This window comes from Cyprinodon tularosa, unplaced genomic scaffold, assembly GCF_016077235.1.
Source record: "Cyprinodon tularosa strain WSP-4 unplaced genomic scaffold, ASM1607723v1 ctg128, whole genome shotgun sequence".
Classification (NCBI taxonomy): Eukaryota; Metazoa; Chordata; class Actinopteri; order Cyprinodontiformes; family Cyprinodontidae; genus Cyprinodon; species Cyprinodon tularosa.
Window position 1 is genome coordinate 295,740 of NW_024038092.1, and position 13,900 is coordinate 309,639.

General features: G+C 40.3%; 1 protein-coding gene across 1 annotated transcript; it reads left to right on the top strand.

The window, feature by feature from the left end:
• The first annotated feature begins 11,253 nt into the window (after nucleotides 1–11,253).
• On the top strand, nucleotides 11,254–12,349 carry LOC119777837. The gene is made up of 3 exons (XM_038276842.1): nucleotides 11,254–11,569; nucleotides 11,651–12,267; nucleotides 12,311–12,349. Exons 1-3 carry the CDS (start codon nucleotides 11,254–11,256, stop codon nucleotides 12,347–12,349), a joined length of 972 nt encoding a protein of 323 aa, XP_038132770.1.
• The last annotated feature ends 1,551 nt before the right edge of the window (nucleotides 12,350–13,900 follow it).

A 13,900-nucleotide genomic window follows, 5' to 3' on the forward strand; every position in this document is an offset into this window, starting at 1 on the left:
TAAAAAACAGGGCAAGGGATTCAAATATATTAAGGGAGCTGCATGAAGGGAAATTTCTTTACAATTAGGTTAAATAAAAATTATATTTCTTATGAGGTCAATATACATTTATAATTTAGGAATTTTACATATTTTTGACTTAATTTAAGTTAAATCTACCGTTTCTATAACATTTTAATTAGAACTCAAGAAAAACTGTTAAATTCATCTCTAAAAATTTAAGGATTTTTTTATTTGTTGTGAAGATAAAAACATTTAGCAGATGAAAACTGGAATCCTATCTCAATACCACTGAAGCTATCGCCTTATTGTTTTTGAATAATTAGTAAAACAGAATTTGTGAAGAAAAAGAATGAAGTAGATCCAAAGGACCCATCAGTAACCATGTCTGTTCCAGCGCATATCAATATTAGAATTTTTGGCCCCTTTCTAGAACCGGCCATGGTGAGGAATGATGACACCTTGGCGAGGTGCACCATATGCTGAAGTCCCATGAAAAGCATGAGTCCCATAAGCATCTCCCTGAAATGAGTTTTTGGAACTTGGGATGTCTGTATTACAGAACAATGATGGAACAAATAAATCAGCTCCACTGATGACAATACTTCCCATTTGGCTTGGTTAATAGCTTCTACCAACTAACCAAGGCACAAGCTAGTAAGAACTTTGCTTTTTTTTAGGATTTAGAATTTATTTTAGCAATTGATGATGATGAGAGGATTTATTTACAAAGAAAACCTATTAGTATAGTATTTTCTAAATTATTAATGGAGATAATGTTAGGGTCATTGCCATAGACCAGGAGTCGGCAACCCGCAGCTCCAGAGCTGCACGCGCCTCTTTAATGCCCCCGTTGCAGCTCACTGGAGCTTTTTCAAAAATGTAAGAAAATTGAAAAAATTATTTTTTTTCTTTTGGTATGGTGTGCAGGAGGTAAAAAAAATAAAAATAAAATAATGCTTATGCTTCCAATGCCCACATATTTCTATAATAAATATATTTTTAAACAATAAATGTAAACATTTCTGTCCACAAAGAATAAGGTCATAACCTGCAGCAGTTTTAAGCGCAGCGCGCTGCCAGGCAGGTGGCTGCTGTAAACAAAGCCATGGTTGTGTCTCAGGCCATGGATCCCAAAGGGGAAAAAAGGAAGATATCTATGGGGTGGCGAGGGGGGCATTTTTGAGGGGTGGCAACATATGGCATTTGTTTACACTGAATTTAATCACAGTTATCACAGTTTGTTGAGAATAGTATGTACAGTAAGTGTTTCATGTGAAACAGTTCATCTCAGAAATACATCGTACAATGTGATCTCACCAAGTGGGAGATAGAAGAATGATAACACTACTTCTAGTGGTGCATTATAACTAGAAAGGTATTAAGGTGAGACACAGGTGCTGAGTCTCAGATGAGTGAGATTGACTGTCAGAGAGGCAGCTTTGCAGCATTTGCACAAGAAGAAACTATAGAAAGAAAAAGTTCCCCATCAGAGATCTATGGACTGAGCTGGACTAAAGTGAGCATTATTGAACTGAGTTTTTGAAATAATCCTCGGAGGCGATGCAGAGCCGCGCCATGGCCTAAACAGCTCGTTCTCCTGCGGGTGTGAGCGGGCGAGATGATAAAAAAAGGTTGGTTGTGTTATCAGACTTCGTTTTCACTGGTTCCCGACACATTTTACAGATGACTGTGGTTTGTTTTTAGTCCGACTTGCCATGACCGAAATACTGCCAGACTGGCGAACTACAAAAACCCTTGTTTAGAACAATTTCCTCCGCCTCTCCTTGCTGCGACATCTTCATGTGCTCTGTGTTGTGGTTTGAGAGGGCGGCGCTTGGTGATGGCGTGCCTGGGTCCGCGATTGCGATTGGTTGGGAGGAAGTAGTGACTAGCATAAACCTACATGCTAGGCTACAATGAGAAGGAAGGAAAACTGCATTTCTTTATTGAACTTTTATCGACCCGCTTTTTTTCTATTGCGACACACGTCTATCAATTGATATATATCGTTATTGAATTATCGCCCAGCCCTAGTCTCACCCAAATTCAAAAAGCTCACTGCTTTTGGGCTTAGCAAGCTACTGTTGTAGTAAATGTAGAACAGAAACTATACCTGACCCACCTTATGTTGCCTAGCAACATCGTTACCAACATGTGTTGAATCTTCTTGGGTGGTATAAGGTAGGTAATGAGGTCTTTGAAGACAGTAATACTTTAGTTAAATAATGTTTATAAATGTCTGTATTTGATTGTAAAACTGAAATACAAAACTATGAGAAATCTTAAAAAATATTCAAGGAAAATTACATTTCAAAGCATATATTTTTCTTTGAATAACTTTTTATTTGATCAATAAAAGAAAACCAGAAATAACCCAAATTGAACAAAGAAGAAAGTTATTGTTTAAAAAAACTGCTGAACTATTTTAAAAAATGCATTCCGTGTTCGGCAGTTGGGATTAGAATGTTGGATAACACCTGGCATGTGATGTCACAAAGAGACTGCTGATGACATCACAGACTTTGGAAGGGATCTGAGCTCAGTGGTCTTATCTGTTCCAGACCTTCATCAAGACAGATCGCTTTTGAGAAGCACGTTCGAATCTTAGCGAAACTAGCCAAACATCGTTCTCAGATATCACACGCCTTTTAGGTCGATATTCTGATTGATTGAAAGTTAGCCATGGAGCAGAAACAGTTTGTTTTTGGAAACAAAACCTCTCCAGCTAAACTTTCATGGGAAGACATGGTGGACCTCCCCATCCAGGTCGACTATGAGGCCATTATTTTCCCAGCTGAAGATGACAGCTCTGTCACCAGCGAGCTTCATCTCAGCAAAGCAGAAGACGGTCCAGAGATCCAAGGGGAAACCGTTTCTTCTGCTACTATTGAGGCTCCCCCCTTAGCGGAGGTTAAGCTGAATTCATCTCTCGCTGCTGAATCTACGTCTCTTAACTCAGATGAGGTCCAGCAAGCATGTCAGCCATCTCCGAGGTTAGAAGAACCAAAGACTAAGCCCAATGCGGGTCTTTCTTCTGAGGCACCGTACTCACACCATCATGGTAAGCATTTTGTTGGTCAATACAAACATGCAGATTCTCCACATTTTGATAACCCACTTCATTATGTGTCTTCCAAACCAGATAAAAACAAGAGAAAGCCATGGCACACCGGGGCCAACAGGAGAACTGATGTTGACCGCCCCAAGTTCTATCAAAGCAACAGGATGCCACGCCATGCATCAGCGGTTACGATGAGCCCTCGCTCGATGTGCATCGAAGAGGCTCTCAAACACATCAACGACCTCACTCAGCAGGTTACTGCTCTAAAACAAGAGCTGCACGAGAGGACTTGTGATCTGCATGAGGAGAGAGAACAAAGAATCGAGTTTCAGGTTGACTGCAAAGCTCAGAAGGAGCAAATCGCAGAACTGGAAAAAAGTTTAGAACGTGAACGTAGCATGAGACTCAAAAGTGAAGAGAAAGAGGAGAAGCAGGAAACATTCACTGTAACCCAGCCTACAGGTGCGTCAAAGTTACCACGCATTCCCACAGTTACAGTGTGCGTCAGTGTCCTGCATGAGCTCGCCTTCCTGAAGAGGCAGGCTGAGAAAAACGCCAGTAGAGAAGGGAGGATGGCAGAGGCTTTTGTAGAAGAACGAGAGCTGAGGCTCAAATATGAGGAACAGCTGAAGACTAAAACTGAAAATGACTCCAGACTCAAGAAACAGGAGGAACTGATCAAGTCTTTGAAAACTCAAGTCTCACAATTGTCCGCAGAGTTGAAACTTCCTTTGAAAAAAGAAGATCATGAAGCTTCCTCACAAACAGAGGAGTCCATGAAAACTGAAGCTTCCTGTCAAAAAGAGGCGCCCATGCAAAACAGGCCCCAAAGAAACAGATGTGGTTCCACAGTTAGAGGCCCCCACCATGAAAACAGGAGACAGAATCCAAACGGAGGCTTCAACCCAAACCCAGGCGTCTACATAAATGCTGGCCATCATCTGCATACAAGCCACCATCGAGACGCAGGACTGTACATGAACCAAGGCCCCCCCACACATGGAAACCACCATCCGACCAGAGGCCTGCAGGCCAACAGAAGATTTCCTCCCTACAGAGGCTACTAGACAAACACAGGCCACCAGGTTGCCAGAAGCACTTATGAAAAATCCAGCTTCAAACTGTTTTCTCATGTAAATAAAGGCAACAGCTTTTGATATGCATATTAAAAAAAGACAAAAAAAAAAACAATTAAAAAAAAAAAAAAAATCCCCTCCTTGAACCGACCGCCACCTTATCGTGGTGGAGGGGTTTGAGTGTTCAGTGATCCCAGAGGCTATGTTGTCGGGGGCTTCAATGCCCCTGGTAGGGTCTCCCATGGCAAACAGGTTCTGGGTGACGGGCCAGACGAAGAGCGGTTCAAAAGGTTTCAATTAACTTACCAGAACAAAAGCATAATTGGGATAAAACTGTGAAATTCACTTTTTGAAGATTTTAAAAGTTGTAACAAAATGTGTCAATTCATATATATGTGTAAACAAATTATATTAAGCCAGTATAAATGTTACAAGGTGTATTGTTTATCTGATATGACGGATATGAATTGATAGTTTCAGAAAAATATGTTTATTACTTTAATTGAACACAGATGTTTGTTATTTCATTGCTATGTTTCTACTGTAATTAGCTTTGCAAAGGTTTATTCCAAAAGTAAGAGTTGTAGTCTGAACTAGATGAGGTTATCTATGTGTGCTACAAGTTTTGTGGAACTACAATGATATACATTGTAATTATTGGCTATTACATTTTTTTTTTTAGATTTTTCATTGTTATTATAAGCATAAAAAAGCCAATTATTACACTTTAGATCATTGCAGTGCCACCAAACTTGTAGCACAGCACAGAATGCAGGCTGTGGGGATCAAACTGGGTACTTGCAACCTTCTCAGAGCACAAGCGCACTGCTATAACCACTAATATATTAGCCTACACAGCCCCCTGGGCAGGGGCGGATCTAGAAAAATATCTATGGGGTGGCGAGGGGGGCAGGAATTTTTGAGGGGTGGCAACATATGGCATTTGTTTACACTGAATTTAATCACAGTTATCACAGTTTGGTGAGAATACTATGTACAGTAAGTGTTTCATGTGAAACAGTTCATATTAATAATACATCGTACAATGTGATCTCACCTAGTGGGAGATAGAAGAATGATAACACTACTTCTAGTGGTGCATTATAACTAGAAAGGTATTAAGGTAAGACACAGGTGCTGAGTCTCAGATGAGTGAGATTGACTGTCAGAGAGGCAGCTTTGCAGCATTTGCACAAGAAGAAACTATAGAAAGAAAAAGTTCCCCATCAGAGATCTATGGACTGAGCTGGACTAAAGTGAGCATTATTGAACTGAGTTTTTGAAATAAATAAACTTTCAGCTATAATTCTAAAAAGAAAAGAACCTGCAATTCTATGTATTTTTATTATATTTGTTGAATCTTTTAGGATAACCTGAGGGATTACATAATAAAAAGATGTTTCCGTACTTATTCTAGAATGTTCTGTTATGGGCAATGTCATTTTAAAAAATCCTCTATGTTTGATATTATGCTTGAGTATTTTCTCAAACAAGATAGAAAAAAATGAAAGCTATCCTCTGAATCCGTTGTAAGATCTCTTCTGTCTTCTTCCTCCATAAATCTATTTATGGTCTGTTTTTTTGTTGTTGTTGACTATGTTCTTTATTGGTGGGTAGGAAGGGAAAGAGTCTGTTATAATCAGCTGATTTCTTCTAAAGCACTTTCTGTGGCGCATAGCTTCATAAAAAAGCACTAATAAGCCCTATTCAGCTAAATCGACCAGTTCTGATCTTTTGTGCAGGTCTGATTTAAGCCCAGCAAAATCTGGTCCAGACCAAATAACTGGATGGAGTCTAACTTGCTGAAATGGTCTGATCCACTTCCTATTGGACTCTGGTGCAGGTTGCTTGGAATCATTACAAACTGGCCTCAGTCTCACCTAGGGCTCGGCGATATAGAAAAAAAGCTTATCGATAATAAAAAATGCATATTGATCAATATCGATAATTATTGAAAAGATTTGAAACCATATTTTATGTGCAGCTCTGCCTGGACTTTTTATGATATTGCTAAATGATTTAATTTTAATAAAGAACACAAACACAGACTTCCAATTAAATATTTTTTTAACCAACTTTTTTAACCATAACAGAATTGTTTTAAAGAAAAATAACTTAAGAGACCTGAGTTGTTATTAAATACTGACAAAGAATAAACTAAAGTGACCAGGCTGGACTATTGTAATTCTTTACTATCAGGAAGTCCACAAACTGTAGTTAAAAGCCTTCAGATCTCCTTCAAGCTATTTAAATTTTCACATCCCCAGAAGTTCTGGGCGAGGAGGAGGAGTAGCAACAATCTTCGAGTCTGACTTACTGATTACTCCCAAAACAATCAATTCCTACAACTCTTTTGAACATTTAACCCTTAATTTCCCTGATCCAAATTTCAAGGCAAGAAAACCTCTTCTTTTTGTAACTTTGTATCGTCCACCAGGTCCTTACTCTGAATTTTTAGATGAGTTTTCAGAGTTCCTTTCTGATTTGGTATTAAATACTGACAGGGTCATCATAGTGGGAGATTTTAACATCCATGCTGACATTGAAGGCGATAGCTTAAGAGCAGCCTTTAATGCTATCTTAGACACTATTGGCTTTGTTCAAAATGTGAATAGTCCCACGCATTCTCATCTTCATACTTTGGATCTTGTGCTGACATACGGCATAGAATGTGAAGAAATAACAGTATTTCCTCACAACCCTGTCCTCTCTGACCACTTTCTAATAACCTTCAGGATTACTTTAACAGAGTTCTCCTCCCCCAAAAGAAGGTTCAATTTTAGTAGATCTTTATCAGATAGTGCACTTATAAATTTTAAAGAATCTGCTTCACTTTCTCTCTGCTCTGTGTCACTGAGCAGTGCTGCAGAGTGCAAAAGCTTAGCTTATTCCCCTTCACAGGTTGATGATTTTGTTGAGGGGGTTGCTAGTTCTCTGCGTATTGCCTTAGACAACGCAGCTCCTTTGAAAATGAAAACCGTTAAAAATAGAAAGCTTGCTCCTTGGTTTAATGCAGAGCTGCGTACTTTGAAGCAAAATGCTAGGAAACTGGAGAGAAAATATCGCTCCACAGGCCTGCGAGAGTCCTTCCTAGTCTGGAAAAATGGTTTACTGCTGTATAAGAGGACTCTTTGTAAAGCAAGAGCAGCATACTTCTCCTCATTAATAGAGGAGAATAAGAATAATCCTAGATTTCTTTTTAATACAGTTGCCAAACTCACCCAGAGCCATAGCTCTGTTGAACCGTCCATTCCACCTGCTCTTAGCAGCAATGATTTTATGGGATTCTTTATAAATAAGATTGATCTTATTAAAAATAAGATCATAAGCACTCCTCTATCCGCGATTGTACCTGAGGTAGTCATGGAATCTGAACCGGGTTTAGACTGCTTTGATCCAGTTGAACTCTCTGAGTTAGCAAAATTATTGTCTTCATCTAAGCCTTCAACTTGTATGTTAGATCCAGTTCCAACCAGGTTATTTAAGGAGGTATTCCCTTTGATCTCCTCCTCCATTTTAGATGTGATTAATCTATCTCTGTTACAGGGATATGTACCTAAAGCTTTTAAGATTGCTGTAATTAAACCTCTGCTTAAGAAACCGTCTCTTGACCCAGATGACTTGGTCAATTATAGACCTATATCCAATCTTCCTTTCTTATCCAAAATTCTTGAGAAAGTAGTTGCCAAACAAGTCTGCGATCACTTCCACCATAATGAACTTTTCGAAGAGTTTCAGTCTGGCTTTAGAGCTCATCATAGCACTGAAACAGCTCTGGTGAAAGTCACTAATGATATTCTCATGGCCTCAGATAATGGACTTGTATCTGTGCTCGTCCTGTTGGATCTTAGTGCTGCATTTGATACAGTTGACCATAATATTCTTTTAGAAAGACTTGAATATTTTGTTGGAATTAAAGGAACAGCACTAGACTGGTTTAAATCTTATCTATCTGATCGAATTCAGTTTATTCATGTTAATGATAGATCTTCAACATGCTCAAAGGTTACCTGTGGAGTACCACAGGGATCAGTGCTAGGACCAATTCTCTTTACTTTATACATGCTCCCAATTGGTAGAATTATTAGACAGCATGGGATTAATTTCCACTGTTATGCTGATGATACCCAGCTATATCTGTCTATAAATCCAGATGAAGCTAACCCATTATATAGATTACAGGCATGTCTTGAAGACATAAAAACCTGGATGACTCTTAACTTTCTGCTTCTGAATGAAGACAAAACAGAAGTTATAGTCTTTGGACCAGAGTCTCTGAAAAAGAAACTGATTAGCCAGTCACTTCATTTGGATGGGATTAAACTGATTTCAGATAATAAAGTAAAAAATCTTGGTGTTATTTTTGATCAGGACCTGTCATTTAAATCCCATATCAAAGAGGTTTCTAGAATTTCCTTCTTTCATCTGAGGAACATTGCAAAAATTAGAAATATCCTGTCCAGGGGTGATGCTGAGAAACTAGTCCATGCATTTGTTACTTCAAGGCTGGACTATTGTAATTCTTTACTATCAGGAAGTCCACAAACTGTAGTTAAAAGCCTTCAGCTGATCCAAAATGCTGCAGCCAGAGTTCTAATGAAAATGAAAAAGAGAGATCATATCTCTCCTATCCTGGCTTCTCTTCATTGGCTTCCTGTTAAATCCAGAATAGAATTTAAAATCCTCCTTCTCACATATAAAGCCTTAAATGGCCAAGCTCCATCTGATATCAGAGATATTATTGTTCCTTATGTTCCTAACAGAGCACTTCGCTCTCAATCTGCAGGTTTACTAGTGGTTCCTAGAATTTCTAAAAGTAGAATGGGAGGCAGATCTTTTAGTTATCAGGCTCCTCTCCTGTGGAACCAACTACCAGTTTTAGTCCGTGAGGCAGACACCCTGTCTACTTTTAAGACTAGGCTTAAAACTTTAATTTTTGATAAAGCTTATAGTTAGGGTGGCTCAGCTTATCCTGAGCTATCTCTATAGTTATGCTGCTATAGGCTTAGACTTTTGGAGGACATAGGGACCCCCATTTCATCATTCTGCTTCATTCTCTCTCTGTTCTCCTATTCTGCAGAATCTGTTAGTTCAATCTCTAACCTTCTGCTCTCTCTGCTTTTCCTCAGAGTAGCTTTGCCTCGTCTGTTCCTGTTTGGCTGTGACGTCATCCTGGAAAAAAACATCAGCTGTGCTGCTTCTATCAACACCCTTGTTAATAGATGTTGGAGATCGGCCTGTTTTCCAGTGTGGTCCTGTTTCTCTGACCGTGACTGAGTGGATGTGCTCTCTTCGTCCTCTGGCATGGGAGCTGCCTTGGAGCTCGTCTGCCTGGCTGTGTGTTTCCTGGACGGGGCCGCCTTTTACAGCTGCTTTTTGTATCTCTGCTTCTGTCTCCTTGAACCCCAGTCGGCCTCAGCAGATGGCCGCTCACACTGAGCCTGGTTCTGCTGGAGGTTTCTTCCTGTTAAAAGGGAGTTTTTCCTCTCCACTGTCGCTACAAGCATGCTTAGTGTGAGGGATTGCTGAAGAGTCAATGAGTCGATGCAATCAACTGGTTTTCCTTAGATAGAAAACTTTGAATCAATCTGACTGGATGATCTGGTTGAACTGTAAAGTGCCTTGAGATGACATGTGTTGTGAATTTGGCGCTATAGAAATAAACTGAATTGAATTGAATTGAATTGAAAAGTGACCAAAATAAATATAACTAATATATAAATGGATGCCCCCCCCCCCCCTCCCCCGCCCGCATTCTTCTAAGCTGAACCTGGTTCAGCTTAGTTTCCTGCTTTAACCTGAGTAATTACTTTGAAGTTGCTGGCCCCTCAGCACTTTTCTCTCAATTGTTAGAACTACGTGGGAAACTGCCCAGAACTGAAAATATCTAGATATTTTCCCGAAATTCCCGGAGATTCCTCGGAGGTGATGCAGAGCCGCGCCAGGACCTAAACAGCTCGTACTCCTGCGGGTGTGAGCGGCCGAGATGATAAAAAAAGGTTGGTTGTGTTATCAGACTTCGTTTTCACTGGTTCCCGACACATTTTACAGATGACTGTGGTTTGTTTTTAGTCCGACTTGCCATGACCGAAATACTGCCAGACTGGCGAACTACAAAAACCCTTGTTTAGAACAATTTCCTCCGCCTCTCCTTGCTGCGACATCTTCATGTGCTCTTTGTTGTGGTTTGAGAGGGCGGCGCTTGGTGATGGCGTGCCTGGGTCCGCGATTGCGATTGGTTGGGAGGAAGTAGTGACTAGCATAAACCTACATGCTAGGCTACAATGAGAAGGAAGGAAAACTGCATTTCTTTATCGAACTTTTATCGACCCGCTTTTTTTCTATTGCGACACACGTCTATCAATTGATATATATCGTTATTGAATTATCGCCCAGCCCTAGTCTCACCCAAATTCAAAAAGCTCACTGCTTTTGGGCTTAGCAAGCTACTGTTGTAGTAAATGTAGAACAGAAACTATACCTGATCCACCTTATGTTGCCTAGCAACATCGTTACCAACATGTGTTGAATCTTCTTGGGTGGTATAAGGTAGGTAATGAGGTCTTTGAAGACAGTAATACTTTAGTTAAATAATGTTTATAAATGTCTGTATTTGATTGTAAAACTGAAATACAAAACTATGAGAAATCTTAAAAAATATTCAAGGAAAATTACATTTCAAAGCATATATTTTTCTTTGAATAACTTTTTATTTGATCAATAAAAGAAAACCAGAAATAACCCAAATTGAACAAAGAAGAAAGTTATTGTTTAAAAAAACTGCTGAACTATTTTAAAAAATGCATTCCGTGTTCGGCAGTTGGGATTAGAATGTTGGATAACACCTGGCATGTGATGTCACAAAGAGACTGCTGATGACATCACAGACTTTGGAAGGGATCTGAGCTCAGTGGTCTTATCTGTTCCAGACCTTCATCAAGACAGATCGCTTTTGAGAAGCACGTTCGAATCTTAGCGAAACTAGCCAAACATCGTTCTCAGATATCACACGCCTTTTAGGTCGATATTCTGATTGATTGAAAGTTAGCCATGGAGCAGAAACAGTTTGTTTTTGGAAACAAAACCTCTCCAGCTAAACTTTCATGGGAAGACATGGTGGACCTCCCCATCCAGGTCGACTATGAGGCCATTATTTTCCCAGCTGAAGACGACAGCTCTGTCACCAGCGAGCTTCATCTCAGCAAAGCAGAAGACGGTCCAGAGATCCAAGGGGAAACCGTTTCTTCTGCTACCCTTGAGGATCCCCCCTTAGCGGAGGTTCAGCTGAATTCATCTCTCGCTGCTGAATCTACGTCTCTTAACTCAGATGAGGTCCAGCAAGCATGTCAGCCATCTCCGAGGTTAGAAGAACCAAAGACTAAGCCCAGTGCGGGTCTTTCTTCTGAGGCACCGTACTCACACCATCATGGTAAGCATTTTGTTGGTCAATACAAACATGCAGATTCTCCACATTTTGATAACCCACTTCATTATGTGTCTTCCAAACCAGATAAAAACAAGAGAAAGCCATGGCACACCGGGGCCAACAGGAAAACTGATGTTGACCGCCCCAAGTTCTATCAAAGCAACAGGATGCCACGCCATGCATCAGCGGTTACGATGAGCCCTCGCTCGATGTGCATCGAAGAGGCTCTCAAACACATCAACGACCTCACTCAGCAGGTTACTGCTCTAAAAACAGAGCTGCACGAGAGGACTTGTGATCTGCATGAGGAGAGAGAACAAAGAATCGAGTTTCAGGTTGACTGCAAAGCTCAGAAGGAACAAATCGCAGAACTGGAAAAAAGTTTAGAACGTGAACGTAGCATGAGACTCAAAAGTGAAGAGAAAGAGGAGAAGCAGGAAACATTCACTGTAACCCAGCCTACAGGTGCGTCAAAGTTACCACGCATTCCCACAGTTACAGTGTGCGTCAGTGTCCTGCATGAGCTCGCCTTCCTGAAGAGGCAGGCTGAGAAAAACGCCAGTAGAGAAGGGAGGATGGCAGAGGCTTTTGTAGAAGAACGAGAGCTGAGGCTCAAATATGAGGAACAGCTGAATACTAAAACTGAAAATGACTCCAGACTCAAGAAACAGGAGGAACTGATCAAGTCTTTGAAAACTCAAGTCTCACAATTGTCCGCAGAGTTGAAACTTCCTTTGAAAAAAGAACATCATGAAGCTTCCTCACAAACAGAGGAGTCCATGAAAACTGAAGCTTCCTGTCAAAAAGAGGCGCCCATGCAAAACAGGCCCCAAAGAAACAGATGTGGTTCCACAGTTAGAGGCCCCCACCATGAAAACAGGAGACAGAATCCAAACGGAGGCTTCAACCCAAACCCAAGCGTCTACATCAATGCTGGCCATCATCTGCATACAAGCCACCATCGAGACGCAGGACTGTACATGAACCAAGGCCCCCCCACACATGGAAACCACCATCCGACCAGAGGCCTGCAGGCCAACAGAAGATTTCCTCCCTACAGAGGCTACTAGACAAACACAGGCCACCAGGTTGCCAGAAGCACTTATGAAAAATCCAGCTTCAAACTGTTTTCTCATGTAAATAAAGGCAACAGCTTTTGATATGCATATTAAAAAAAGACAAAAAAAAAAACAATAAAAAAAAAAAAAAAAATCCCCTCCTTGAACCGCCACCTTATCGTGGTGGAGGGGTTTGAGTGTTCAGTGATCCCAGAGGCTATGTTGTCGGGGGCTTCAATGCCCCTGGTAGGGTCTCCCATGGCAAACAGGTTCTGGGTGACGGGCCAGACGAAGAGCGGTTCAAAAGGTTTCAATTAACTTACCAGAACAAAAGCATAATTGGGATAAAACTGTGAAATTCACTTTTTGAAGATTTTAAAAGTTGTAACAAAATGTGTCAATTCATATATATGTGTAAACAAATTATATTAAGCCAGTATAAATGTTACAAGGTGTATTGTTTATCTGATATGACGGATATGAATTGATAGTTTCAGAAAAATATGTTTATTACTTTAATTGAACACAGATGTTTGTTATTTCATTGCTATGTTTCTACTGTAATTAGCTTTGCAAAGGTTTATTCCAAAAGTAAGAGTTGTAGTCTGAACTAGATGAGGTTATCTATGTGTGCTACAAGTTTTGTGGAACTACAATGATATACATTGTAATTATTGGCTATTACATTTTTTTTTTAGATTTTTCATTGTTATTATAAGCATAAAAAAGCCAATTATTACACTTTAGATCATTGCAGTGCCACCAAACTTGTAGCACTTGTAGCACAGCACAGAATGCAGGCTGTGGGGATCAAACTGGGTACTTGCAACCTTCTCAGAGCACAAGCGCACTGCTATAACCACTAATATATTAGCCTACACAGCCCCCTGGGCAGGGGCGGATCTAGAAAAATATCTATGGGGTGGCGAGGGGGGCAGGAATTTTTGAGGGGTGGCAACATATGGCATTTGTTTACACTGAATTTAATCACAGTTATCACAGTTTGGTGAGAATACTATGTACAGTAAGTGTTTCATGTGAAACAGTTCATATTAATAATACATCGTACAATGTGATCTCACCAAGTGGGAGATAGAAGAATGATAACACTACTTCTAGTGGTGCATTATAACTAGAAAGGTATTAAGGTAAGACACAGGTGCTGAGTCTCAGATGAGTGAGATTGACTGTCAGAGAGGCAGCTTTGCAGCATTTGCACAAGAAGAAACTATAGAAAGAAAAAGTTCCCCATCAGAGATCTATGGACTGAGCTGGA

Coding starts and splice junctions, on each gene's coding strand:
- LOC119777837 (XM_038276842.1), top strand. CDS start 11,254: ATGGTGGACCTCCCCATCCAGGTCGACTATGAGGCCATTATTTTCCCA. Junction 11,570..11,650: donor ACCGTACTCACACCATCATG/GTAAGCATTTTG, acceptor CTTCCAAACCAG/ATAAAAACAAGAGAAAGCCA. Junction 12,268..12,310: donor TCAAGTCTTTGAAAACTCAA/GTCTCACAATTG, acceptor CTTTGAAAAAAG/AACATCATGAAGCTTCCTCA.